This window comes from Humulus lupulus, chromosome 1 (genome assembly GCF_963169125.1).
Source record: "Humulus lupulus chromosome 1, drHumLupu1.1, whole genome shotgun sequence".
NCBI lineage: Eukaryota > Viridiplantae > Streptophyta > Magnoliopsida > Rosales > Cannabaceae > Humulus > Humulus lupulus.
In genome coordinates this window covers 250,332,893-250,357,187 of record NC_084793.1, presented here as the reverse complement: position 1 = coordinate 250,357,187, position 24,295 = coordinate 250,332,893, and the positions used below count along the sequence as shown (strand labels likewise).

The window sequence follows — 24,295 nt, the reverse complement described above, 5'->3', positions numbered from 1 at the left end:
GATATAAGTACGGTGAAAAAAAGCATGTGTATATATATGTTAGTTCAAAATTATATATTAATAGGATATAGGTACCACAGTCACTAACCACCTCTTGCACTGCCATATGCCGCAAATAAAAAAATACCATATATTTGAAATATGAAACGGCATAAATATAACATACCATATATTTCAAATTTTTTTGCCACATGCGGTGATGCGTGTAATTTTCCCAAATATAATTTCCACTATAATTTAAGAAATAAAAAGAGAGTGGGCTTGGCTTATAAGGAAAGCCCAAGTCAAAGTGTCCCCTGTTTTTAACTTTCTTTTCCTTCATCAACAAAATTACAGCTCACTCTATCCCATTTACAGTTCGGCACACGTGATTGCAGCTCTATATCTCCATCACTAAATTTATTTTTTTATTATTAATTAAATAAAATCCAACTTATTTATTTTAAAATTTCATTTAATTCACTCACATTCCATTCATTTTATTATTAAAATAAAAAAAAATAAAAATATATTGTGCTTCATTTTCTTCGTCTTACTCTCTCTTTCTTTCTTTCCTTCCTTCCGCTTTGTCTCGACCGAAACCCTCGTCATCTTCCAATCTTCCATTTCCGACCCAAAACCCTAACAATTCGAACACCAACAAAATCTCACAGAAGACGATACTCCAGGAGACCACCAAGTGAATCGGTTCGGTGCCATGGTGCGAGTCGCTTAGTTGAATCGGAGGGGGCCTTGAGGATCTAACTCGGCGGCGATTGGATTGACTTCTCCTTTCGGCCTGCGCTAATGGGTGCTGCGGGTTCCAAACTCGAGAAAGCTCTGGGCGACCAATTTCCCGAAGGCGAGCGATACTTCGGTCTTGAGAATTTCGGCAACACTTGCTACTGTAATAGCGTTTTGCAGGTATGTTTTTTATTTTTCGCTTCATCGATTTTGATTTTCGATTGGAATGACTGGGTTTGACTTGGTTTTCTTTGATTTTGTTCTTAGCCTTATTGAATTCTTGTGTTACAATCGAGTTTGACGTGTAAGAGGACCAAAGTCTTGTTCTTGTTTTGTGAATTTGGTTTGGTTACATATTCGTTTGAATTATAGGATTTAATATTTTCATTTCGTTCTGGATGAGTTAATTTCTTTATTAATTTTTTAATCTTTGTTTTTTTTTTTGCTGCTACTCTGTCGAGGTTAAGATATAACCCCTTTTAGAGTGTGTTGAAACTATTGTTCGATTCAGTTATCTTGAAGTATAATAAGGGAAAAGAGATTTTTGTTCCAATTGTGTCATAATAGGACTGGATGCTTATCTAAATTTTGTTGTTTTCTGTGGCTGTGCAAGGCAAACGTAAGAGCCAACATGTATTTTAGCACATTATCCTACGATACTAGCAGTGTGTTTGATTTGGCTTCAAATGTAGAGAATAAGAGAAAGAAATCATGGTATATTTATGTATCTTTTCTTTCTGTTTTCCATTGGCTATCTAGAGGAAACTAAAAAAGAATCAAAAGAACAGAATGGGCTTGAGTTTGATTTATATTTAGAAAATTTAAGTCCAAGTATATCATATGTGAAGAACAAACTTGGTGGGTGTGTGTGACCAAAAAAAAAAAGTTCCAGTTGATATTTTTTTAGAGAACAATGGACAATTGGAATCGTCTTCTTGACCATAATAATAGTTTTAAAAAAAGGAAGGAGAAATGAAAAATGGGGAAGAAAATCTTGTGGTTTGATATTTGTGTTGATATAATATGTAGTATCTGCTAAATAACACGCAGTGGAGACTGATTATATTTGAAAAATGTTTCCTGATATTTTTTCCTTATTTTTCTTCAGGCACTATATTTTTGTGTTCCATTCCGCGAACAGTTGTTAGAATACTATTCGAATTCCAAAAATATTGGGGATGCAGAAGAAAATCTCTTGACGTGTTTAGCTGATTTGTTTAGCCAGGTAATGATTCAAGGTGGAATGTTTTCACACTAATAGATGAGCTTGATCAGCACAACTCAGATACCACAAGTTTTGGATTATTTACATGTTCTAATTATGTTTTTGGCCTCAGTTTTTCTTGTTCATTGTTTTAGTGCTGTAATTTTTTATGGATTTTGCTCAAGTTGGCTGTGTAAACATCTTTGTTTTTCTACACGTTATCAATGAGCTATGTCAATTTAATATTTTTTACTTTTCTTTCTTTTTCACCTCACCCCATGTACAAGCTTCCAGAAGTAAGTCAACCTCAATTAACTAAGGACTCTAGAGTAGGTCTTTCTGTTTTTGTTTTTTTGCCTGAACACTATCTAGTATTCACTATGATGCTAATAGAATTTTCATGATATCCCTCCTGAAAACCTTTCAAAATAGACGATGTTGCTTGTGTCTGAAGTAGTGTTGTTGTTTGAGTTAATATATGTTGTTGATATTGTTTTGGGGTCATGAATTACCAGTTGGTATAGAGATCAATAAATGATTTATTCCTTTCTTTCTTTTTCCAGATAAGTTCGCAGAAGAAGAAAACGGGGGTCATTGCTCCTAAGCGCTTTGTACAGAGATTGAAAAAACAAAACGAACTTTTCCGTAGCTACATGCACCAGGTATATGTTTCAATATGAAAGCACCACAATGCTCTTTCTGCAAAAGCCATTAACCAAAATTGTCAAAAACTGAAAACTGGGTATGCAACTAAAGGATTTTTCCCAAAATTGAAGGGAGGCGTATTAGGTGTACGAGGTTTTAGGTATTTTGTGAATTGCATTGGTAGGTGAAGGATAATTGGAGAAAATTTGCAACATTTGTTTGCTAGCTTCATTGGTTGTGAGAGGGTCGTTGGTTTTTATTTATTTTTGTGTGTGTGAAAGGCCAATTTTATGAGTAATCAAATGGCTCTGCTGAAGGCACCGAATTAAAATTTATAATCTGCAGCCGCTAATGATGTAATCTTTTTATTAAGTTTAAGATTTAAAGATTGACATGAGACATGAGGCCACATTCTTGAATACGCAAAGTGAACATAATATTGATTCTGCTTTGTTCCGTATTGAAAGATTGAATAATAAATAGCCTTATGACGGTTGCTATGGCTGTCTACTTTTTAATGTGGTTTAACTCTTGGAAATTAATGCTAAGGATGAATATGGATTTTTTTATTTACACTTCAAGTATTGTCTGGCATGTTCAAGTTTCATCATATTTAGGGTGATTAAATATTTACTTGCTCAAGGGGTACGAGTAAAAAAGGATATTGATTTTCCTCTGCATGTCAGTGTGTGACTTTCTCCTGCTTGATCTTTTAATAAGTTATTACCAATGGTGCAAGAGAATGTTAATCATATTTTGCTTTTAGTATATGTGGAATTACTTGGACTATTATTTTCAAGTAACTGTTTAAACTTAAAACGCTCTATTTTCTTTTATCGTGTCTTTTGTTTTTGTAGGATGCCCATGAGTTTTTGAATTTCTTGCTGAATGAGCTTGTTGATATATTGGAAAAAGAGGCTCAAGCAGCAAAAAGTGATCAAGAATCTTCATCTCCTCCTGATACAGTAGCCAATGGGCCAAGAAATGGTATGGTCAATGGTACTAAAAAAGAGCCATTAGTCACCTGGGTGCACAAAAATTTTCAGGTAAAATGGTTTATCTTATAAAATGTTATTGGTAATGCTAAATCTTATGCTGTTCGACCATAACTTTATTCGATGTTGTGTACTTGTATTGCGTACATGTGTATTAGGTAAATTGTGTTGTGCATTCTACACTTATTTTTGTATCTGCAGGCTTCACAGATTTTACATAGTATTATTATTATTATTATTATCTCACGTTTTTTATGGCTACCTGAGTCAGGGAATCCTCACCAACGAGACAAGATGCTTGCGGTGTGAGACAGTGACAGCAAGGGATGAGACCTTTTTTGACTTGAGCCTTGATATCGAACAGAACAGTTCAATAACCAGCTGTTTGAAGAACTTCAGTTCTACAGAGACATTGAATGCTGAGGATAAATTTTTCTGTGATAAGTGCTGCAGGTGGGTGGCTCTCTCTCTCTCTTTCTGCTACAGATATAGTTTTCTGGTTTTTGCTCACCTTGTGGGTCTTCATAAATTTCTAGGGATAGCTTGTTTATCAGTGATTTGTTTTAGGTCTCTCTAGTGTAAGTGATTAAAAAGTATCCCACTATGGTTGTGCTTGGAACATGGATTTTAGAAGGGAAATAAAACACATTCCAAGGGATTTTACTTTATATCGTTTAGATTCAAACAAAAAAAATTCTTTTTAAGAAAAAAAAATGAGAGTTCAATTTGAAGTAATTTTGTATTGAGAACTTTTACAAAGATAAGAAAGAGCATGGCTTCAAAGAAACTCCTCTTTCTTTTCTAGAATTTTTACTCACGATTTTATTCTTCAGCAAAATTCGAGTTCCAAACCCAAATTTATATTTTTTTTCCCTTAAATCTGAGGTATATTTGACCTTAGTCTCATGAATTTATATTATTTTAGTTTTTGATTATGACTGGTAGAGATTGTTGCTCTGTGCAGTTTGCAAGAAGCACAGAAGAGGATGAAGATAAAGAAGCCACCTCACATCTTGGTAATCCATCTAAAGCGTTTCAAATATATCGAACAGCTTGGACGCTACAAGAAGCTGTCTTATCGGGTTGTCTTCCCCCTTGAGCTGAAGCTGAGCAACACAGTTGAAGATGCAGACTCTGAGTACTCCCTTTTTGCTGTTGTTGTGCACGTTGGGAGTGGGCCAAACCACGGACACTATGTCAGTCTTGTGAAGAGCCATAACCACTGGTTATTTTTTGATGACGAAAATGTTGAGATGATAGATGAGTCTGCTGTGCAAACATTCTTTGGATCAGCACAGGAGTACTCAAGTAACACAGATCACGGGTACATCTTGTTCTACGAGAGCCTTGGCTCCAGCATTAAGAGCTAAAGAGGAATTTGAATTTAAGAGGGTTAGGATATTTTAGTTATTGGACACACTTTACTCGTGTTTTTCATATTCTAATTTGTTTCCTCTTTCTCTTTTTTTCCTTTTTTTTCGTCCCTTTTCAACCTGTGGAAAGAGCTGTGAAATATCAATTGAGTTATGGGTTGTCAAAAGTGTATACTTAGGTGACATGTACAGCGGATGGTGAAAGCATTACTTTTTTTTTTCTTTTCTCATAATAAGAGGAAAAGGAGCAGTGTACATGTTGTGTGAGAGGTCTTCACATAGACAAGTTTGTATTTGATGAGAACAACATTAGAATTGCAATGCAATTGGGAATTTGCTCATTACTAATATCTAGTAGTGAGAAGAGTAAACTTTTAGGCAATGCTACACTGGACCTATCTTATTATAATTAATAATAATAATATATATTCATTTATGCAGTTAGAATCCAATACAATGTTGTCATTTATAATGAATGTGTAATCATCGAAATATATTTTTTAGCTGAATCATTGAAATGTTTGCAATGCTATGATTGTCGTTTTCAGAAAATCTGTTATGGAAAACCGAGGCGATCAGGATCATGTTTAAAGACAAAAACCATTCAGCTTTTGGTAAAGGGTAAATAAAATTATATTATACGATGCATTTAGGAATGAGTTGAAAGAATTGGTTAAGTAAATAATACATGAGAATCTTATCAGTACTGGTATTATAGTATCATGTCAATCTAACATAAATACTACTACTAGATACTTTTTTTACAAGGGAAAGATTAATTGAAGGTTCACTATTGCGTTGCTGTAGGCATATAAGTGTCGTCCTCTAACAATGCTTCAATATCGATAAGGTCGTCTTCGAAATCAACTGTTCCTTCTGTATACATAACGTCATCATATGGAACCTGTAGATAAACAACATGACCAGTTCAAAAATCAAAATTCACATTCTAATGGAGCAAAAGGTTCCAAGTAAGCCCTTTAGTACTTCCTTTTTGATCAATAACTTCCAAGATAGGCTCAGCTTGTTATGATGGGATCTTGCAAGCAATCCCATGAATTATCCACTAAAGCCAGTAAATTCAGTACTCTTTCAAAAGATAAATACATATCAGGAAAAAAAAATAAACAAAGCAGAGAACAGTACAAACCCTACTGGCCAAAAGACACGCATTACCTTCTTTTCCTGTATCTCAGTAACGACATTTAGCAGCCTCCGATATTGATTTCTCGCCTCAGGGTATTGAACCATTGACTTCACGCGAGCAAGTGCTTTTTGCATTCTTTGCTCTGATTGTTTCCTTCCTTCTTTGAGGAAATCATAATCATCATCCTTGGAGGATGACTGGTCCTGAATGCTTGGAACTTCAACCACTGGTTCAGACTTGAACCCACGTAAACCACTTCCTTTTCGTCTCCAACGCAAGATAATCTTCTCTACTATTCCCACAGACCAGACAAACTTCTTATAGTTTTTCCTGACCTGGTGGCCTCTTACATGGGCCTTTTACCATGAGAGCTAAAAAGTTAGAAGTCATGGATGTTAAGAATCAATAACTGCGGAGAATACAGAAGCATTTACCTGAATTTTGACAACGTGCTGCCGCATATTTAAAAAATCTTTTCGACCCTTCCAGCCACGGAACTTATTTTGTATTCTAATTGCAGCAGCATTCACATCATCATTCTGTCGTCCACTTTTCTGAGCCTTAACTGCAATAAGAGATAGTGCATGCTCATCTGACAATCCAAATTTATCATCACTGAATTCTTCCAACTGCTTCCTTTGGAATGATTGCACCCGGAAAACTTGATGAATTCGAGCAGCAGCTTGGGTAGCATTGCACACAGCAGCTAATGAATCCTTCAGAGACAGTCGATCAGGATCACCATCTTTTATAGGAGTAGCTGTTCTTTCCGAAACTGTTTGCACTGCATTCAGAATTGATGTGTCTGTTGTTTTGCCTGCCTTGGCATCCAGATCAAGACATTTAAGGTGCGCACTTAATGCAGATTCCGCTAAATAACCAGAAATTCCTTTATGTCCATTGTCAGAAGCTAGATCAGCAGGTGTTTTACCGGAGGGGTATTTAGGACTTGGATCAGTTAACAATCCAGGAGCTGCACCAAGGGAGATGAGGGAGGCAACGGTTCGTTCTCTGGTTAAAAGGAAAGAGAAGGTGAAAGTTATCATTTTCTAATTTCAACATATACCAGTAAAATGATTTTCTTAATTATCTAAACCAGATATTATCCAGTTCAAATGCTTTTTCTTGAATCATGAAATATAATGCAAGATTAAGTAGTTTTATTAACAGCATGTATACATCTGAATTGTAACGGCTATCTCCAACGGACAGATCTATGCTTCAACTCCCTCCCACCTACATAGCAATTGCTATAGATTCTTGTTCTTTAAATATGAAGAGTTAGGCAAGGAGCCAATGTAAATTTGTTCTCTTATTTTTTCTATACACAAATTTGTACTTGTTTATATTGAAAAAGTCAGAATGCCGATGAACCACACAAGTGTAAATACTGTTTGCTTGAGTGTGGGAGAGGGAAAAAAAAAGGTCTATAACCAGAAGCAAATATCACTTTGAGGGAACACATAATAAAAACTTAAGTACTCACCTGCCACAAAATGCTGCCCAATGAAGTGCCGTCCATCCATTTGCATCACGGAAATTTACACTTACACCTGCAACTATTGTAGGTTCTAAAGCCCAATCATAGCCAAGAGCTGCTGCAAAATGTAGCACACCTTGACCACCCTCATCTAGCAAGCTAGGGCCTTTGCCACCTTCAGCCACCTTATGTAGGAGCCATTCGTGCAACTTCTCTTTCAGTAGCTTTTGATGTAGCTGCTCCTGTACTCTTTCCACAGAGAAGTTTTCTTCAGAAGTTAATCTGAACATCTGATCCCATTCATCTTGATCCTCTTTCAGCAAGGAACTGATTTTATTGCTCAACTGGGACATTTCAGCTAGATTTACAGGGTTAGCATTTGAAGAGGTAGAGGTCAGAGACATTAATTTTCCAAATCGCAGTTTGAGTATTTCATTTGTGCAACCACTTTGATTATATTTAGTTTGCACATCTCGCGCTTCGTTTAATCGATATTCAAACTCTCGCACTTCACTACATGCTAACCTATTGGAACACGTCACATAAAATGGAACCCTCCCAACCTTATGTATGGGAGCATTGCAACGGAGAACACCTTCTGCAATAATCTCAGCAGGAACTTCTACTTCTCCAAACATACATGACCATTTATTCATTTCTGCTTGGTCAACCTTCAAGAATCTTCCAGTGATTAAAACCTATACAAGTTGTGAGGAAAAAGAAAAGGGTCAGCAACTAATTGCAGATAAAAGTACATCAACCCTATACAAGTTGTACATAGATGTTTTGGAACCCTTGGTTCTTTTCTGATAAAAATACATTCAAACTGCAGTTTATATGACTTCTGATTGGTACCTTGACTTCCGAACTTTCATAAGCCCAGTTTGGTGAGAAATCTATAATGCTAAAAAGCTGCTCCTGTGAGAGAGAGGGACTAAGGACATAGTTATCCAGACGTACTTGACTGGAATCATCAACACAAGTGTCACTTTCAACACTGTCCCAGTAGGCTCTAGAAGTAGTCTGCATATGTGACTCATTGACATCACCAAGTTCCTTACTCATCCATCGGTTAAAACTGTCAAGCTTCTTTAAACCTTCTTCAGCAAAGGATCCATCTAACAAAGGCTGTTTCATACCAGAAATGTAGGGCTTCTCCTCCAGGTTCATGTTACTCTTTGAAACTGGTTTTACAAAATCATCATGCTCAGCGTTTCCACGATGGACTTTAAGTAACTCGTCACCACTGGCTACTTCACTTTGATATCTAAAGGTGAGATTATTATCTGAACCTGTAAGCAAAGTCTGATCCACAGGCCACTTAGGTAAGCGAGAATTACCTTCAGAAGCCTGTTAATTGTGCAAATTAAAACACGAACATAGATGAATGGAATCTAAAGACGGAAGTAGCTGTACTGTTTATGTTAAATGGCAGAAACAACTAAATATAATTTCCACAAAATTAAAATGCAACTATCCATCCGAATAAAAAGTAAAATTGATAATTTAATTTACATGTAACCAACTTATACAATCTGCAATCATGGTGTACTTCATATGATAAGAAAGAACCCAGCCATAGTCTAAGGTGATTAAGGAGAAATGTAATGGAAAAATGACAACCAGATACTCTAAATTTTGCACTTTGAAGAAATCGACCTAAATTGTCATGATCATTGACACTGCTATAGGAATATAAACTTCAAGAAAACGGAAACTATAAGGTTGGGGCACGTAATGAATTACATTATCGTCCTAAGTATTTTCAGTAGCCTAAATGAAATTAGGATTTTAGCAAACCTTTTACCATAGCCGTCTCATCTAACAAATGGAAATTTGTTATTGACAATTCATTACAGAATTAACTATTCTTCTGTACCTGCCACTCTTCTTGGATCTGTGGGTGTTTACCAAAACCATTAGTGAAAAGCTGCTCAAAAGGCTCTTGTTCTTGCTTCTGAATAGCTGTTAAGTTATTAGATTGTGTTGCAGAAAATGCTGGCTGAAAAGGCAAATGAATGCTGGCAGCATTATTTCCCAGTGTATTATCCCATGCTGGAAAGTCCAAGTTCTTAGGGTGATCAGAAGAAACTCCAGCACTGCTATCCATTCCAGGAATGGCTGACAGTTTCTCTTGATTATTATCTGTTGTCAGTAGCGCATGAAAGTTAGTAAATCCATTATTCATGTCATGCGCAAAATGGCTACTCCAATGCACCCACATCAACAAGGCCTAATTCTAAATAATGGACTGAAAACAAAGAGAAAGAAAGTTTACTTGAAAATGACACTGGATAGTATGCATCATTGATTCCCGCATCAATCTTTTCTGCAAAAGGCTGTTGTAATTCTAGAAAAGGGTGCAATCTAGAACTCGCTTGGTTATATGCTGCAAATTGTGAGATGAAAATGAGAATACTGAACAGTGGATTAGCATGGAGAAGAAGGAAAGTTCCGAAAAATAACAGTCAAAGCATACATAAAAATAGAACCTTGAGTAGACCTTCCAGATTTGACAAATGAGCAATTCACACAAATGCATACATGTGTAAAAGAAAAATACATAAGAACCTGATTCGGCATCTTCATATTCTGATGCCTGAGCACTGTTTAAACTTGTTGTATCTGTAGTTTGTGAAAGCATTTGGTAGCTATTTGGAGGAATGCTAGATGAAGCAGGGCTATCAATCTCAGAACTGGGTGCCGTATCAGCTTCTTCAGTCTCTTTTATTCTGTTATAATTTGTCCTATTGCCCTATAAAGTTGTAAAAACAATTATAAAACCCAGTGTGTAAAGATTTTAAGGTAAAATAAAATTCCATGTAAAGCAGGCACTATCACTATCAATTATTTACATAAAACCTGATATATATCTAGCACAGGAAAATAAAATGTACAAGCATCCTAGAGAGAAATGGAGAGAGAAAATGACAACACAAATTTTATTCAACTCCAAGCAATGCATGAGTTATTACTCATCTTCGTTTCAGCACCTTATAAAATTTCAAAGTTCGATTGCTAGTTAGCAACACCTTCATCTCTGAGTCGCAAATAATTTATCATTCTAATCACAGTGTACAAATTATCATTTCACCTAAACCAATATATCCCAGAAGAGAAATCAAGGATAAGAACTCAGGCCAATATTTACAACTTCCAACTGTGCTTCTTCTTCAGAAAAGTTAGAAGGTAATCATTCCTTTTCCCTCTGGTTTTTCTAAGCTAAAAAATGCATATTTTGTTTCCTCCATTTCTCAAATAGCTTTTCTATCTTTGTATTAAGGACTCTTTGTCCTCTTCCATTTATTTTTAGAATTACAATATTTGTAGCTTTATGAAAACAATCAAATTCATGTGCATAGGGAAATATAATCAGAATATGAATCATTGACCATATAAAATCTGTATTGAAAGGGATATACAGTTTTGTTTTCTTCACTCTGAATGCAGCATGTAATTGTGTGTACTGGCATATTATAGGAAATGAGGAAACAACATAAGGAGGAAAAAGGAAAAACTACTTAAATTTCACACTTTCACTTTTAAGCTTTATCTGATTTTAAACTAGAAATCACATGCATAATTGACAAATTAAAAATGAATAATAATCAATAACGGAATGAATCATTACCTTCACTTCCCGATAGTGAACAAGAACTATGTGTGAAAGATCCCTGCAAGGCAATTGATTAGGTTTCATACTTTAAAAAACAAAAAAATAGAAACCTTAATTAACAGGTGTGTGAATGAGAGTGAGACGGAGAAACACTTCAAACTTTAGCAATATCTGAAGAGAATTTCTCAATAATTAAAAATAATGATGTATAAAATTTAGTGCATAAAAAACTATATTAAGAAAATTGAACTAATAAGCATTCAGTCAATGAAACATGACAGAGAAAAACTGACAGATGAGCACATAAGCTTAAACAAACTCACTCTTCAAGCATCCAATAACTGCGCCGTTGGAAATTTTCATTTTCTTCTCCATGAGCATAATAACAATGCAGCACATCAATGCTTCCAGCCTGACAAGGTTTAAATTTAATTATCAAGTGAAAATTAATTTCACAACAACTTCTCGAGTGAGAAACTGGGAAATTTTGCTCATCCACCCACAAAAAGAAAATAGAAAAAGAAAAGGCAAAGAAACCATAAGTGGTTTATGTCACCTTAAAGTCCATGGATCATGCAGCTAAAAAGACAACTGCAGCAGCTACTAATGACTTGTTTTCATGTTCTTATTATATATAAATAGATAGTTTAAAAAACTGCTTCACTTAATGCTAGGACTATGAGCAATGTGGTCAGCATGTATGCAAGCACTCACAAAAACATATCTACACTACACGAATAGAATAATTATTCAATTACAAACAAAACCTACATAAATATGCATACATAATTTCCACAAACTAAAACTAAACATTGCTGATGCTTACCTTGAGCCTTTCATGAGCTTCCTTCACTGTCTTTCCATCCTTTTTCTTCCTCCAGTTATGTCCATCTTTTCTGAAATACCTCAGTACTTTCCGATCAAAAAGAAAAAGTGAACCATCTGAAAAAAACAGCAAGTATCAGGCCAAGATATTTTCTGATATATGCTCAATGAAAAAAAAATAGGAATATCCAGATTTTGGCATATGTAAAAGCTTCAAAAATTCCATGCAGCAAGATAAACTTGGAGGCAAAATTGAAAATATCGGAAATTTTATTTTCTTAAAATTTGAATGGTTTCAGTGAAACAATACTATGGAATAATGACTAAGAAGTCTCAAAGACCAACAATATTTTATCAGGAATAACTAAACAGCTACTAATGTACCATGGTTTAAATTGTAAATAGACTTCTGTTGCCACCTAGCTTAGAAGGTAAAACCTGGTACCTCCAAGACTTGGTTTAAAACCTACCTTACCTAAACAAACTTTAAGTGAAAAATGTTGACAGTTATGAAATTTGATTTGGTTTATTTATTATTTAGTTTCCCGTTATCGTTCAGTCTGTTTCCTATTTTATAGTAATTTTACTTATTGTAATTATTCTGTATTAAAGGGGATTGATATGTTAAAAACCCTATATATACTCAACTCTAGGTAGTAAATTATATACATAAATAATATGAATAATTTTTTCTTTGTAGTTTTCACATGGTATCAGAGAGCATGTTCAATTTTTTTTTCCTCGGCCCTTTCTTAAAAATTAGGGTTTGGTACTTCAACCCTAGAAAATCATTTTGGAGTGGTCTTCTATTCACACTGCCGATCTAAGAAGGAAGCCCAGCCGCCGATTTGCATTTTGCCGGAGTCCGGTGCCCAGTAGAGCCGCACGTGAGCCCCACGTGTCGCCGTCGCCGGCGCGTGTAGGCGTGTGACAACCTCCGATGACCTTTTCAGGCGTCTTCTTCCTCGGGGCTTCCTGCTTCATCTGTGGTTCTTCTCATCACCTCAGGTTCTTGTCGTCCTTAGGTTCCTGTCGCATCTCACATCTCAGTAATCCTCAGTTTTTTCTCAGACTATGTCAATCGGCACATAAGTCTCTTTGAAAATCATCAACCAATAGTACGACAACCTGGTTTATCTAGTTTATCTTCTACTTCTGTGTCTACTTTAAACTCTGTTTCTATTCTAAACACTAGATGTTATGGCATTATCGACTTAGACATCTAAGTTTTATGTTTTGTTGACAGATAATAGGAAATCAAATCCTATGATTTGACTATAGCTATTATTTTTTAGTTTCCTTATTTAAAGGTTTTGTATTTAATTGTGTTTGTTATATTTTGTTCTGTGATTTATAGTATGAGTTGTATAAACCCTATAAATATATCTACTATACATCTATTATACCTGCTGTATAGATGAAAAATATATTGAAATAATAAAGATAATTTCTTCCATAACGTATTCTTTATGGTATCAGAGCCATAAGGTTTGATCCTGACCACCCTCCTTATTTTTTCTCCATTTTCTCCTGCTGTCGATCCTCAGCTCTTAGGCGACGTTAGTCTTCCAATCGCACGTCCCGAACTAGCGAACCAGTACCACTCAAGTCGTCCCTCCTTTCAGTCGCGAACCAGTCCAGCGATGCTCCAGGCACTCCGACAAACCAGTTCGACAACGTTCTAGGAACTCTGGCAAAGTTGTTTGGCACCTACTCCAGTCAGACAATTCGTCCAAGCGAAGCTCTATCTCACTTTCTTCGGTGTCTTCTCCAGTCGCACCAGTCCGAACCCTGTCACTCCACTCCGGCGTTGTCTTTAGTTGCTCAGCCCCCGGAAGTTCTCAAAATCTCTGTCTCCTCAAGTCCCGAAGCCCTAAGATGGCAAGTGAAGTCTCTTCTCCAAATAGTGGGCCTGCACAAATCCAAGCCCAACATCAGCCCATCATTGCACCTATCAAGTCCAAACCCATCATCCTTAGTTTTTCTCCAAAAACAGTGGGCCTACCCAAATCCAAGCCCAACCTCAGGCCCACAATCAGTCCACCATTGCTTCTATCAAATCTAGGCCCACAATCCCTAATCCATCTTCTGTAAAATCCAAGTTTATTCCCAACTCTCATAGTATCTCGACTGCACACTTTGGTAATTTTTCTTCTACTTTCTAGACACTAGATAATCGATTTCGACGAAACTGATCACATGACAGGTTTACCACACTAGTTTGATTCTTATTTGTCCCTGCTCCACTAAATCTAGTGTCAAAATCGCAGATGACTCTTACTCTCCTATTGAAGGAATTGACACTATTACATTGTCTGCCAATTTACATCTTAAATCAGTTCTTTATGTATCCTCCTTGAAATGCAATTTAATCTCTGTTCATAAGTTAACTATTGGTAATCGCTGCCTAGCTAAATTTGTGTCAAATTTTTGTCACTTTCAATATCTATCATCGGGGAGGACGATTGGCAGTGCTAGGATTCATAACGGACTTTATTTCTTTGATGGCAGCTTCAAATAAAACAGCAACCGTCTCTACTTCGTTTAGATTCAAATTCTATTTCTAATTCCTATGTTTCAAAATGTGATTCTAATTTAACTTCTTGAAGAATTGTGTTATGGCATTGTCGACTTGGGCATCCAAATTTCTTATATTTAAAACAATTATTTCCATCTTTGTTTATTCATAAAAATGCTTATGATTTTCAATGTGATATTTGTTAATTTGCCAAACATACACAGGTTTCCTTTCCTCAAAAAATGTATGCACCTTCCAGTCTTTTTTCTCTTATTCATAGTGACATTTGGGGTCCCTCAAAGGTCACTACTTCTCATGCTAAGCGTTTGTTCATTACATTCATTGATGATCACACACATATCACTTGGGTTATGCTGCTTAAACGTAAGTCTGAAACTAGTCAAGTTTTTCAAAACTTCCATCATATGATTCGAACACAGTTTCAAACATCTATTCAGACACTTCATACTAACAATGGTATTGAATATTTAAATACTACTCTTAGTCTCTTTCTCCTTCATCATGGGATTATTCATCAAAACTCCTGTGTGGATGCACCACAACAAAATGGAGTGGCTGAGCAAAAAAATCGCCACCTATTAGAAGTTGCTAGTTCTCTCATGTTCACTATGCATGTTCCAAAATATCTTTGGAGTGATGCTATCCTCACTGTTACTTATCTCATTAATCGCCTTCCTAGTCGACCCCTTCAGATCAAAACACCATATTCTGTTTTTCAAAATCTACATCCTCATGTGTCCACAAATACTCTGCCAGTCATAGTTTTTTGTTGTACTTCCTTTGTCCACATTCACTCCCCAAATAGGGGTAAACTTGATCCTAAAGCCATTAAGACTGTTTTTGGGTTATTCTCCTACACAGAAAGGCTATCGATGTTATTATCCTCTCACCAAAAAATCACATACCTCACGTGATGTCACCTTCTTCGAAAATACTACTTACTTCACTCTCACCTTGCTTCAGGGGGAGCATCATAATCATCACAAGCAAGAAGCTCAATGGTTGTAAGTGTTAGAATTACCGCTATCCCCTGCTCTCTCTTCTGAGCCTAAAAACACTCCATTATCTTCTTCTGAGCCTGAAATCTCTCATTTCTCTTCTTCTAAGCCTGAAAAATCCCCTCCTCTTTTGAGCCTAAAAACACTCCAGTCTCTTCTTTTGAGCCTAAAATCTCTCATTTCTCTTCTTCTGAGCCTGAACATCAACCCTCACACGAAGATGGACCTCCTTCTCCTCAAGACCAACAATTTGAACTACAGGCGTATTCTAGAAAGAATAAACAAGTCATGAATCCTCATCACATTCAAGAGCCCAATCCGGTGGTAGATTCACTGCTTTCAAAAGATTCAGGTACTCTACTCTCTAAACCTCCATCTGATCTAGATATTCCTATTGCATTGAGAAAGGGAACTAGATCTTGCACTCAACACCCTATTTCACAATTTATTTCTTATTCAAAATTGTCGTCATCATTTAAAGCTTTTACCTCTAGTCTATCAGATGTTGTGATCCCCAGGAATATCGGTGAAGCACTTGGTACTCAATGGAAAACAGCCGCTCTTGAAGAGATGAGAGCACTTGAACAGAATGGAATTTGGGAATTAGTGAAATTGCCACCAGGAAAGAAGGTGATAGGGTGCAAATATGTAATCTATTGAGAGGTACAAAGCTCGTTCAAGGGTGTTACTCAAACCTACGAAATTGATTACACAAACTTTTGCTCTAGATGCCAAACTCAACACTATCATAGTATTACTCTCGCTTGCGGTTAACCTGGATTGGAAGTTGCATCAGCTTGGTGTGAAGAATGCATTATTGAATGGTGATTTAGAAGAAGTGTATTTGAGTCGGCCCCCGGGATTTGAAAAATCTCCCGATACAACAAAAGTCTGCAAGCTAAACAAGTTTCTCTATGGCTTGAAACAATCTCGAGAATGGTTCAACAGTTTTTTTAAGTCAAGGGACTTAGATACACGCAAGGTCAGACTGATCATACTTTGTTTATTAAACACTCTGGGAAGGGAAAAATGTGAGTGCTAATTGTGTATGTTGATGACATAATTGTCACTGGTAACAACATCGAAGAGATGAATTTGATCAAAGAAATGTTGGCAAAAGAGTTCTGGGGATGGAATTTGCCAGAAGCAAGAAGATTTTTGTGTCCCAAAGAAAATATATTCTTGATCTTCTAAAGGAGACACGTATGCTTGGAAGCAAGCCATGCAAAACTCCAATTGAGCTTGGAGACAAAAAGAGGATGTTTGAAAGAAATCCAGTTGACAAAAGGTACCAACAGCTAGTAGGAAAGTTAATCTACCTCTCACACACAAGACCAGATATCGACTTCGCAATAAGTCTTGTCAGTCAATATATGCATGATCCGTGTCAAGGACATCTCAGTGCAGTATATAGAATTCAGAGGTATCTTAAGCAAACTCTAGGGAAGGGTCTTTTCTTCCAAAAGACAATTGAAAGAAAAGTTGAAGTGTTCACAGATGCAGACTGGGCACGGTCAGTTGATGATAGAAAGTTTACATCTGGGTATTGTACAGTGGTATGGGGCAATGTGGTAGCATGGCGAAGTAAGAAGCAAACAATGGTTGCTAGAAGCAGTACGAAAGCAAAATATAGAGCTATGGCCCATGGAGTGTGTGAAGCAATATGGATCAAACGCCTATTGGAGGAATTGAAGATTGAGTATGAAGCCTCAATTCAGCTTTATTGTGATAACCAGTCTACCATCAGTATTGCCCATAACCCTATACATCATGACAGAACTAAACAAGTTAAAGTGGATCATCCCTTTATTCAGGAGAAGATTGATGGAGGAATTATCAACGTTAAATATATCCAAATAGATCATCAGCTAGTTGATATTCTCACAAAAGGGTTATCAGAATGAGTATTTGATTTCCTAGTAAACAAGTTTGGACTCATCAATAACTATAGTCCAGCTTGAGGGGGAGTGTTGACAGATAATAGGAAATCAAATCCTATGATTTGATTATAACTATTATTTTTTAGTTTCCTTATTTATAAGATTTGTATTTAATTGTGTTTAATGTATTTTATTCCATAATTTATGGTATGAGTTGTATAAACCCTATAAATATACCTATTGTATAGATGAAAAATATATTGAAATAATAAAGATTATTTCTTCCATTCCGTATTCTTTATGTTTCCATCATTATTTTTCAATAATAATTATACATATCTGCAATGTGATATATGTCAATTGACTAAGCATACTCGAGTTGTTTTTCCTCAAAAAAATTATATACCAACCAACCCTTTCTCTTTAATCCAGAGTGACCTATGGGGACCTTCCAAAGTCGCTACTTCCCACGGTCATTGTTGGTTCATCACATTTACTGATGATCACGCAAGTCTCACTCGGATATACCTACTCAAACACAAATCTGACACATACAATGTGTTTCAAAATTTTCATACTATGATTCAAACATAATTTCAGACATCTATTCGTATATTACGAACAATGGCACAGAATATTTCAATACCGCCTTGGGACCCTATCTTTCCCAAAAAGGCATTATTCACCAAAGTTCCTGTGTCGATACCCCGCAACAAAATGGCATTGCTGAACGAAAGAACACCTCTTAGAATCGACACATGCCCTAATATTCACTATGCATGTTCCTAAGTACCTTTGGGGAGATGTCATTCTGACCGCTGCCTATCTCATTAATCGCCTTCCTAGTCGACCACTTCGTTTTAGGACACCATATTTTATTCTCCTTACTTCCTATCCTCATCTGTCTTCAAACACTCTTCTTGTTAAGACATTTGGTTGTATCGCCTTTGTTCATGTCCATCCTAGGGATCGTACCAAAATTGACCCAAGAGCCATTAAAATTGTATTCATTGGCTACTCACCTACTCAGAAAGGATATCGGTGTTATTGTCCTATTACAAAGAGAACTTATGTCTCACGAGATGTCACATTCTTTGAAAACACACCATACTTCTCTCCCACTTCAATTTAGGGGGAGAACAATCAAAACCACGAAGCTCAGTGGTCATCGGGGTTAGAAATCCCTCTTAATTCATCTATAATGTCTTCACAACTTCCAGACTCAACTCAAACTTCAGTAGATCAATCTTCACACGATCTTGCTCCGTCCTCTGAGTCAAATGAAACAGATACACACATCCTCTGAACCAACAACAAGAGTTGCGTGTTTATTCTAGACAACAAAGAAATAACCAAGTCATGAATCCTCAGCACAGTCAAGAGATCAATCCAATGGTAGATCCTTCTCCACCAAATGTGTCAGGTAATCTCCACTCAAACATTGAATCTGATCTAGACATTCATATAGCATTAAGAAAAGGAACTAGGTGTTGCCCTCACTATCCCATCTCCAAGTTTATTTCTTATTCAAAATTGTCATCTTCTTTTAAAGCTTCTTCTACTAGCTTGTCAGGCTTGTCAGATGTTGTGATTCCTAGGAATATTAAAAAAGCACTTGGGATTCCTGAATGGAGAGTAGCTGTTTATGAAGAGATGAGAGCTCTAAAAAAGAATGAGACTTGGAAACGAATGGAATTACCACCTGACAAAAGAATGGTAGGATGCAAATGGGTATTCATTATCAAGTATAATGCGAATGGATCTATCGAAAGGTACAAAGCACGTTTAGTTGCAAGGGGTTTACACAAACCTATAGGATTGACTACACTGAAATCTTCGCTCCAGTTGCCAAACTCAATACTACCAGAGTCCTGCTCTCACTAGCAGCCAACTTGGATTGGGAATTACACCAGTTAGATGTAAAAAAATGCTTTCTTAAATGGTGAACTAGAAGAAGAGGTCTACATGGCACAACCTCCTGGATTTGAAGAAACTCTCAAGATTGTCTACAAACTCAACAATGGCCTTAGACAATCTCCTCGGGCATGGTTCAATCATTTTTCAACAGTAGTCAAGGTCTCAGCTACATACAAGGTCAAACAGACCACACTCTTCATCAAACACTCCAGAAAAATAGACATGACTATCTTGATTGTATATGTTGATGATATTATAGTCGTTGAAAATAATAACAATGAGATGAATTTGATCAAAGAATTATTGGCAAAAGAGTTTGAAGTCAAGGATCTTGGAACACTGAAATACTTTCTGGGTATGGAAATTGCTAGGAGTAAAAAAGGTATTTCTGTATTACAAAGGAAGTATACTCTTGATCTCCTCAAAGAAACTAGAATGCTAGATAGTAAGGCTAGCAAAACTCCAATCGAACTTGAGAACAAAGATTGAATGCTCAAAGGAGTACCAATTGACAAAGTAAGATACCATCAGTTAATTGGAAAGCTCATTTATCTTTCACATACTAGAACAGACATTGTCTTTGATGCAAGTCTAGTGAGTCAGTATATGCATGACCAAGGTCATCTCAATGTTGTGTATTGAGTTTTGAGGTATCTAAAGGGAACACCAGACAAAGGGTTATTTTTCAAGAAAACTCTCGAACGAAAAGTCGAAGCATTCACAGATGCAGACTGGGCTAGTTCGATTGATGATAGAAAATATACATTTGGCTACTATACTTTAGTGTAGGGCAACTTGGTAACATGGCGAAGTAAGAAACACACCGTTGTTGCAAGGAGCAGTGCAGAAGCTGAATATAGAGTCATGGCCCATGGAGTGTGCGGAGCAATATGGATAAAAAGAATACTGGGAGAATTGAAGATTGAGTATGAAGCCCCAGTTCCGCTCTATTGTGACAGCCAGAGTGCTATTAGTATTGCTCACAACCTAGTCCATCGTGACGGAACAAAGCACGTGGAAGTCGATCGTCACTCTATTAAGGAGAAAATTGATGAAGGGGTTATAAAAATTGAGTATGTACACACAGACCAACAACTAGCAGATATTCTTACCAAGGGATTATCTGAAAAAAAATATTTAATTTCCTAGTAAAAAAGCTGACTCATCAATATCTACAATCCAACTTGAGAGAGAGTGTTGATAGCTATGAAATCAAATCCTATTGATTTGGTTTCTTTATTATTTAGTTCCCCCTTATTGTTTTGTTTTCTATTTTATAGTAATTTCATTTATTGTAATTATTTTGTATTAAAGGGGATTGGTATGTTAAAAACCCTATAAATACTCAGCTCTAGCCTCTAGGTAGTAAATTATAGACATAAATAATACAAATAATTTTGTCCTCCTAGTTTTCACAAAAAAAAAAAATTATACACATTTCCCAAAAAATAAACACATGGGAAAGAAACAAGGATGTGTTAAAAGACCAATAAAATCCATAACGACATGATAAAACTTTTATTTAGAAAATGCATACACATGCATATAGCAGAAACACACACACACGTAAAAACATCATACATTAATATGTATTGTACGCACACATGCATGCATAATATACACATGGAGAACACATTTTAAGAATCATACTAGGTGGCATATTTGCAGGTTCTGGGGCAATGCGAAACTTTTTATAATTCTGAAGAATTTCACATATTTCAGCTGGGCGCAGCCATCGATGTTGTGCTTCAATGAGAATTTGCTCAATATCTGCAACATATTATACAATAATAACTGAATATTTCTGCAAAAGGGAGCAATAAAATCGCTGACTAATTACTAGGGCCTAAAAAACTCTTTGAAAGAAAAGCAGTGTTAAGGCCAAATAAGAAAGCCAGAATACAGGCATGCATATGCATTACCATGACATAGGTAACACAACTTGCCCTAAGCATGGCAATATGGACAAGAGAAAGATCTATGAACCATTTATGTTAGGTTTGTGAAAAAATTTGTCTTATGAAAGGTATATTAGAAAAGATAGTATCATAGTTCATTACAAATATGATATCTTTTATTTGCTACCACTTTCTGCTGCAGGTGTTAAAAACCTATAATGTAATTTACATTTATTTGTCATGATCTATGGAGCTGCAAAGAAGAGCCCTTTCATAAATGGCTTGCTTGCTGGGTTGTACTTCAAAAGAAACAGTATAATCGCAGAGTAATTTGGGATGACTGACATAATAATCCACTTGCAAATTACAATAGTGCCTAGACTAACTCCATAGATATTATTCAGTACAGCTATAGGAGCATCTTAGTTTTATCTATATAACAAGGCAAAAACAACCATTAACAATTTCATGTATGACTCATAGTTCACAAAATCTCATCATTCAACATCAGTAGCATGACCTTAAATTTTAACAGAGTTTATAGTTAAACACATCATACATGCTTATCTTTCTTAACAAAATTAAGCTCTTGACATTTACAAGGATTCACTGACCAGCATAAATCAGTAATAAGCTACGAAACCCACAAACACCCCATACCAAACTCAAGGCTAATTGACCAATATCACTAAGAAGATAGAGCTAATTACTACAAATTGAACAACAAAAGTTCATTACCTACTAAACCCAAAGAAGCCCAGCACAGCAACAAGAAGCATTACATTTACAAATGTTGGCATGGAATCAAGATAATCATCCACAGACTTTAAAATTCCCAAAGAAAAGAAAACCCAGAAAAAGGGGATAAGTACGGATAAAAAAACAGACCCAGTTGGTGATCTAGGAGAACGCAACTAACAAAAAGAAAAGGCATGAAAAAGAATAATAGAGCTGGAGAAGAAATACAGACCCAGTTGGTTAGCAAGACCTAGGCGCCTGCTGTCCGCCATGAACTCGTTATTGGGTGGTAATTTTAGGAAAATGAAAGGCAAACATAACCGAATCAAGAATGAAAAAGGAATTGATCGAAGCAGAAGAGGTGAAAAGGGGGAGAATTGGGAGTTGAGAAGGAGTAAATTGAAAAAGTGAAGATTATGATTTGAGGAGGAAGAAGAAGAAAGTCGCGGGGCAAAGTGGAACAGCGACTGTTGTTGTAATGGCAATCACTTCAAAGTTCAGTCTCGTTGACGTAAATATCGGGTTTATTCTTTTTTCTTCCTCTATACCCTGACGTATATAACGGGTAATTTTTTTTCTTTTTTTTTTTCTTCCTCTTTTTATAAATAGGAAAATTTGTGCTGATTTAATAATATAATTGAATTTAATATAAAATAAAGTGAAAAAGAGGTGGGTTCTTTTGTAAATAGTTTTTTTGTAATTTTTTTGTATGACAGTATATATTATAGTTATTTAGACAATCTTGTAAATTTTTGAAAATTTTGAATAATTTACACTGTTGAAAACTAGTTTAAAAATAAGTTGTTGCACATATGACTAATTTTTTTATGCGCGTGGAAAATATCATGTTTAAACCTAGTTTTCGGCACTGAAAATTATTTAGAATTTTTAGAAAACTTACAAGATGTTTTAAATAACTATAATATATACAGTTATAAAAAAAATCGCGTCGAAACTTGTACGCCCTATATATCCACGGACTATTAGCGAGCTGAGAAATGGCATAATTATATCAGTCACGTGGAAGCCACGTACCCGGAGCTGCTATTACAAGGTTCTACCTCTTTAGCTCGAGGTAACCAAAGGCTTAATGAGATTACTAAGGAGTCGGGTCAGAAGTATGGACACCACGAGCTAAGACTACATCAAGCTCGAGATACGAGCTTGAGTTGGCACCTCTAACCTTTTATAAAGTCAATCACGCAATGTAAATGTGCATATATCAGACATCACGTGTCTGATCCATCCCTGAATTCTCGGACACGCAGCATAAACGTGCGTGTTCAGGCACCCATGGCTGGGTTGGGCCGTGCGGCCCATTATCCCCCTTACCTATTGATTAGACCACACTTCAATGTCAGGTTTTAGGAATTAATCATAAATGTCACAGAAGTGACCTGATGGGTAAGAAGGTCACGGGATGACCTCCCTTGCCAACACCTAAGTGCCCTCTCCCTATAAATATGGAGACCCTGGGAGTTGCAAGGGATTGGATTCTAATTTGTAAAGAAATACCCTGTAAAGAAGATCAGAGAGATATCAATAATATTGGCTGGTGGACTAGAATGATTTTAACCTTTGAACCACCTAAAAAAGTATTTGTGTTATCATTTTACTAAGAGATCATTCATCTATTATGGTTCATTATTTAGCACTAATCCCTATCCTTATTCTATTAATTATCTGTTGCCGAAAAACCGCGTCAACAATTTGGTGCTTTCATTGAGAGGCTGTTAGATTGGTGCTATCGCAAATACCCAACCATGGTAGTCACTCGCTCAAGACATGGTAACGAGGCAGATCAACGTGATGGGCAGGAGGCCCATCATGCCACCATGTCCGATGATCAGAACCCTGAGGTTCAGCAGCGGCTGGGCAAGCAACCAATAGGCCAGGACGACACTTGAAGTTCGGCTCCCCAGCCGCCCAATCCGAACCTAGATTTTTACACGGCGGTGGAAATGGAAAATGCACAGTTGAGGAGTCAGCTGGCGAAAGCTAACCAGCAGATTCAAGAGGTTTTGGCCCGACTACCCCCTCTTACAACCGACGCTAACGTCGAAAAAAGGAAAGGCGAGACTCATAAGTCCCGCTGGGGTAATCGCTCCAGGCCCAGTCGGTTGGTCAGACCCCCAACATCAAATTCTACTCCCACATCGCACCACTGGGAAACCACTTTTGAGGAACTACCTAGGGCCGAGCAGCAGTACAGCCGATTGGTCCGGACCTCAACTCCCAGCTCACTTCCGCCCTCGAGCGCACCCAGGAGAGCTCGAGGAAGCATGCGAAGGAGATCCGGGGAGGGCTCACAATGGCA

General features: G+C 36.6%; 2 protein-coding genes across 4 annotated transcripts; one reads left to right on the top strand and one right to left on the bottom strand.

Moving 5' to 3' along the window:
* Positions 1-497: 497 nt before the first annotated feature.
* LOC133805444 (ubiquitin carboxyl-terminal hydrolase 4) lies at positions 498-5,322 on the top strand. The gene is made up of 6 exons (XM_062243631.1): positions 498-903; positions 1,832-1,948; positions 2,491-2,589; positions 3,430-3,618; positions 3,839-4,020; positions 4,532-5,322. Exons 1-6 carry the CDS (start codon positions 787-789, stop codon positions 4,935-4,937), a joined length of 1,110 nt encoding a protein of 369 aa, XP_062099615.1. The 5' UTR covers positions 498-786; the 3' UTR covers positions 4,938-5,322.
* Positions 5,323-5,549: 227 nt separating this feature from the next.
* Positions 5,550-22,504, bottom strand: LOC133805426 (calmodulin-binding transcription activator 3). Of its 3 annotated transcripts, XM_062243624.1 has the most exons (14): positions 22,211-22,503; positions 21,979-22,064; positions 20,993-21,112; positions 12,010-12,125; positions 11,507-11,595; positions 11,199-11,241; positions 10,139-10,322; positions 9,846-9,956; positions 9,447-9,712; positions 8,423-8,917; positions 7,574-8,265; positions 6,522-7,098; positions 6,117-6,443; positions 5,550-5,844 (listed from the first exon to the last, which is right to left on the bottom strand). In XM_062243624.1, exons 3-14 carry the CDS (start codon positions 21,000-21,002, stop codon positions 5,731-5,733), a joined length of 3,024 nt encoding a protein of 1,007 aa, XP_062099608.1. In that variant the 5' UTR covers positions 21,003-21,112; positions 21,979-22,064; positions 22,211-22,503; the 3' UTR covers positions 5,550-5,730. The 3 variants fall into 3 exon arrangements, with proteins under 3 accessions (XP_062099608.1, XP_062099603.1, XP_062099596.1); XM_062243619.1 differs by lacking the exon at positions 21,979-22,064 and having other exon boundaries at positions 8,423-8,872; positions 22,211-22,504; XM_062243612.1 differs by lacking the exon at positions 21,979-22,064.
* Between the last annotated feature and the right edge of the window lie 1,791 nt (positions 22,505-24,295).

What these genes read in the sequence shown, in the direction of transcription:
- LOC133805444 (XM_062243631.1), top strand. Translation starts at nt 787, where the DNA reads ATGGGTGCTGCGGGTTCCAAACTCGAGAAAGCTCTGGGCGACCAATTT. An exon ending in ACTGTAATAGCGTTTTGCAG is followed by an intron (nt 904 to 1,831) that starts GTATGTTTTTTA and finishes ATTTTTCTTCAG; the next exon opens with GCACTATATTTTTGTGTTCC. An exon ending in TCCGTAGCTACATGCACCAG is followed by an intron (nt 2,590 to 3,429) that starts GTATATGTTTCA and finishes TTGTTTTTGTAG; the next exon opens with GATGCCCATGAGTTTTTGAA.
- LOC133805426 (XM_062243612.1), bottom strand. Translation starts at nt 22,250, where the DNA reads ATGGCGGACAGCAGGCGCCTAGGTCTTGCTAACCAACTGG. An exon ending in TTCACTATCGGGAAGTGAAG is followed by an intron (nt 10,323 to 11,198) that starts GTAATGATTCAT and finishes ACAACTTTATAG; the next exon opens with GGCAATAGGACAAATTATAA. An exon ending in TGGGCAGCATTTTGTGGCAG is followed by an intron (nt 7,099 to 7,573) that starts GTGAGTACTTAA and finishes CCTTTTAACCAG; the next exon opens with AGAACGAACCGTTGCCTCCC.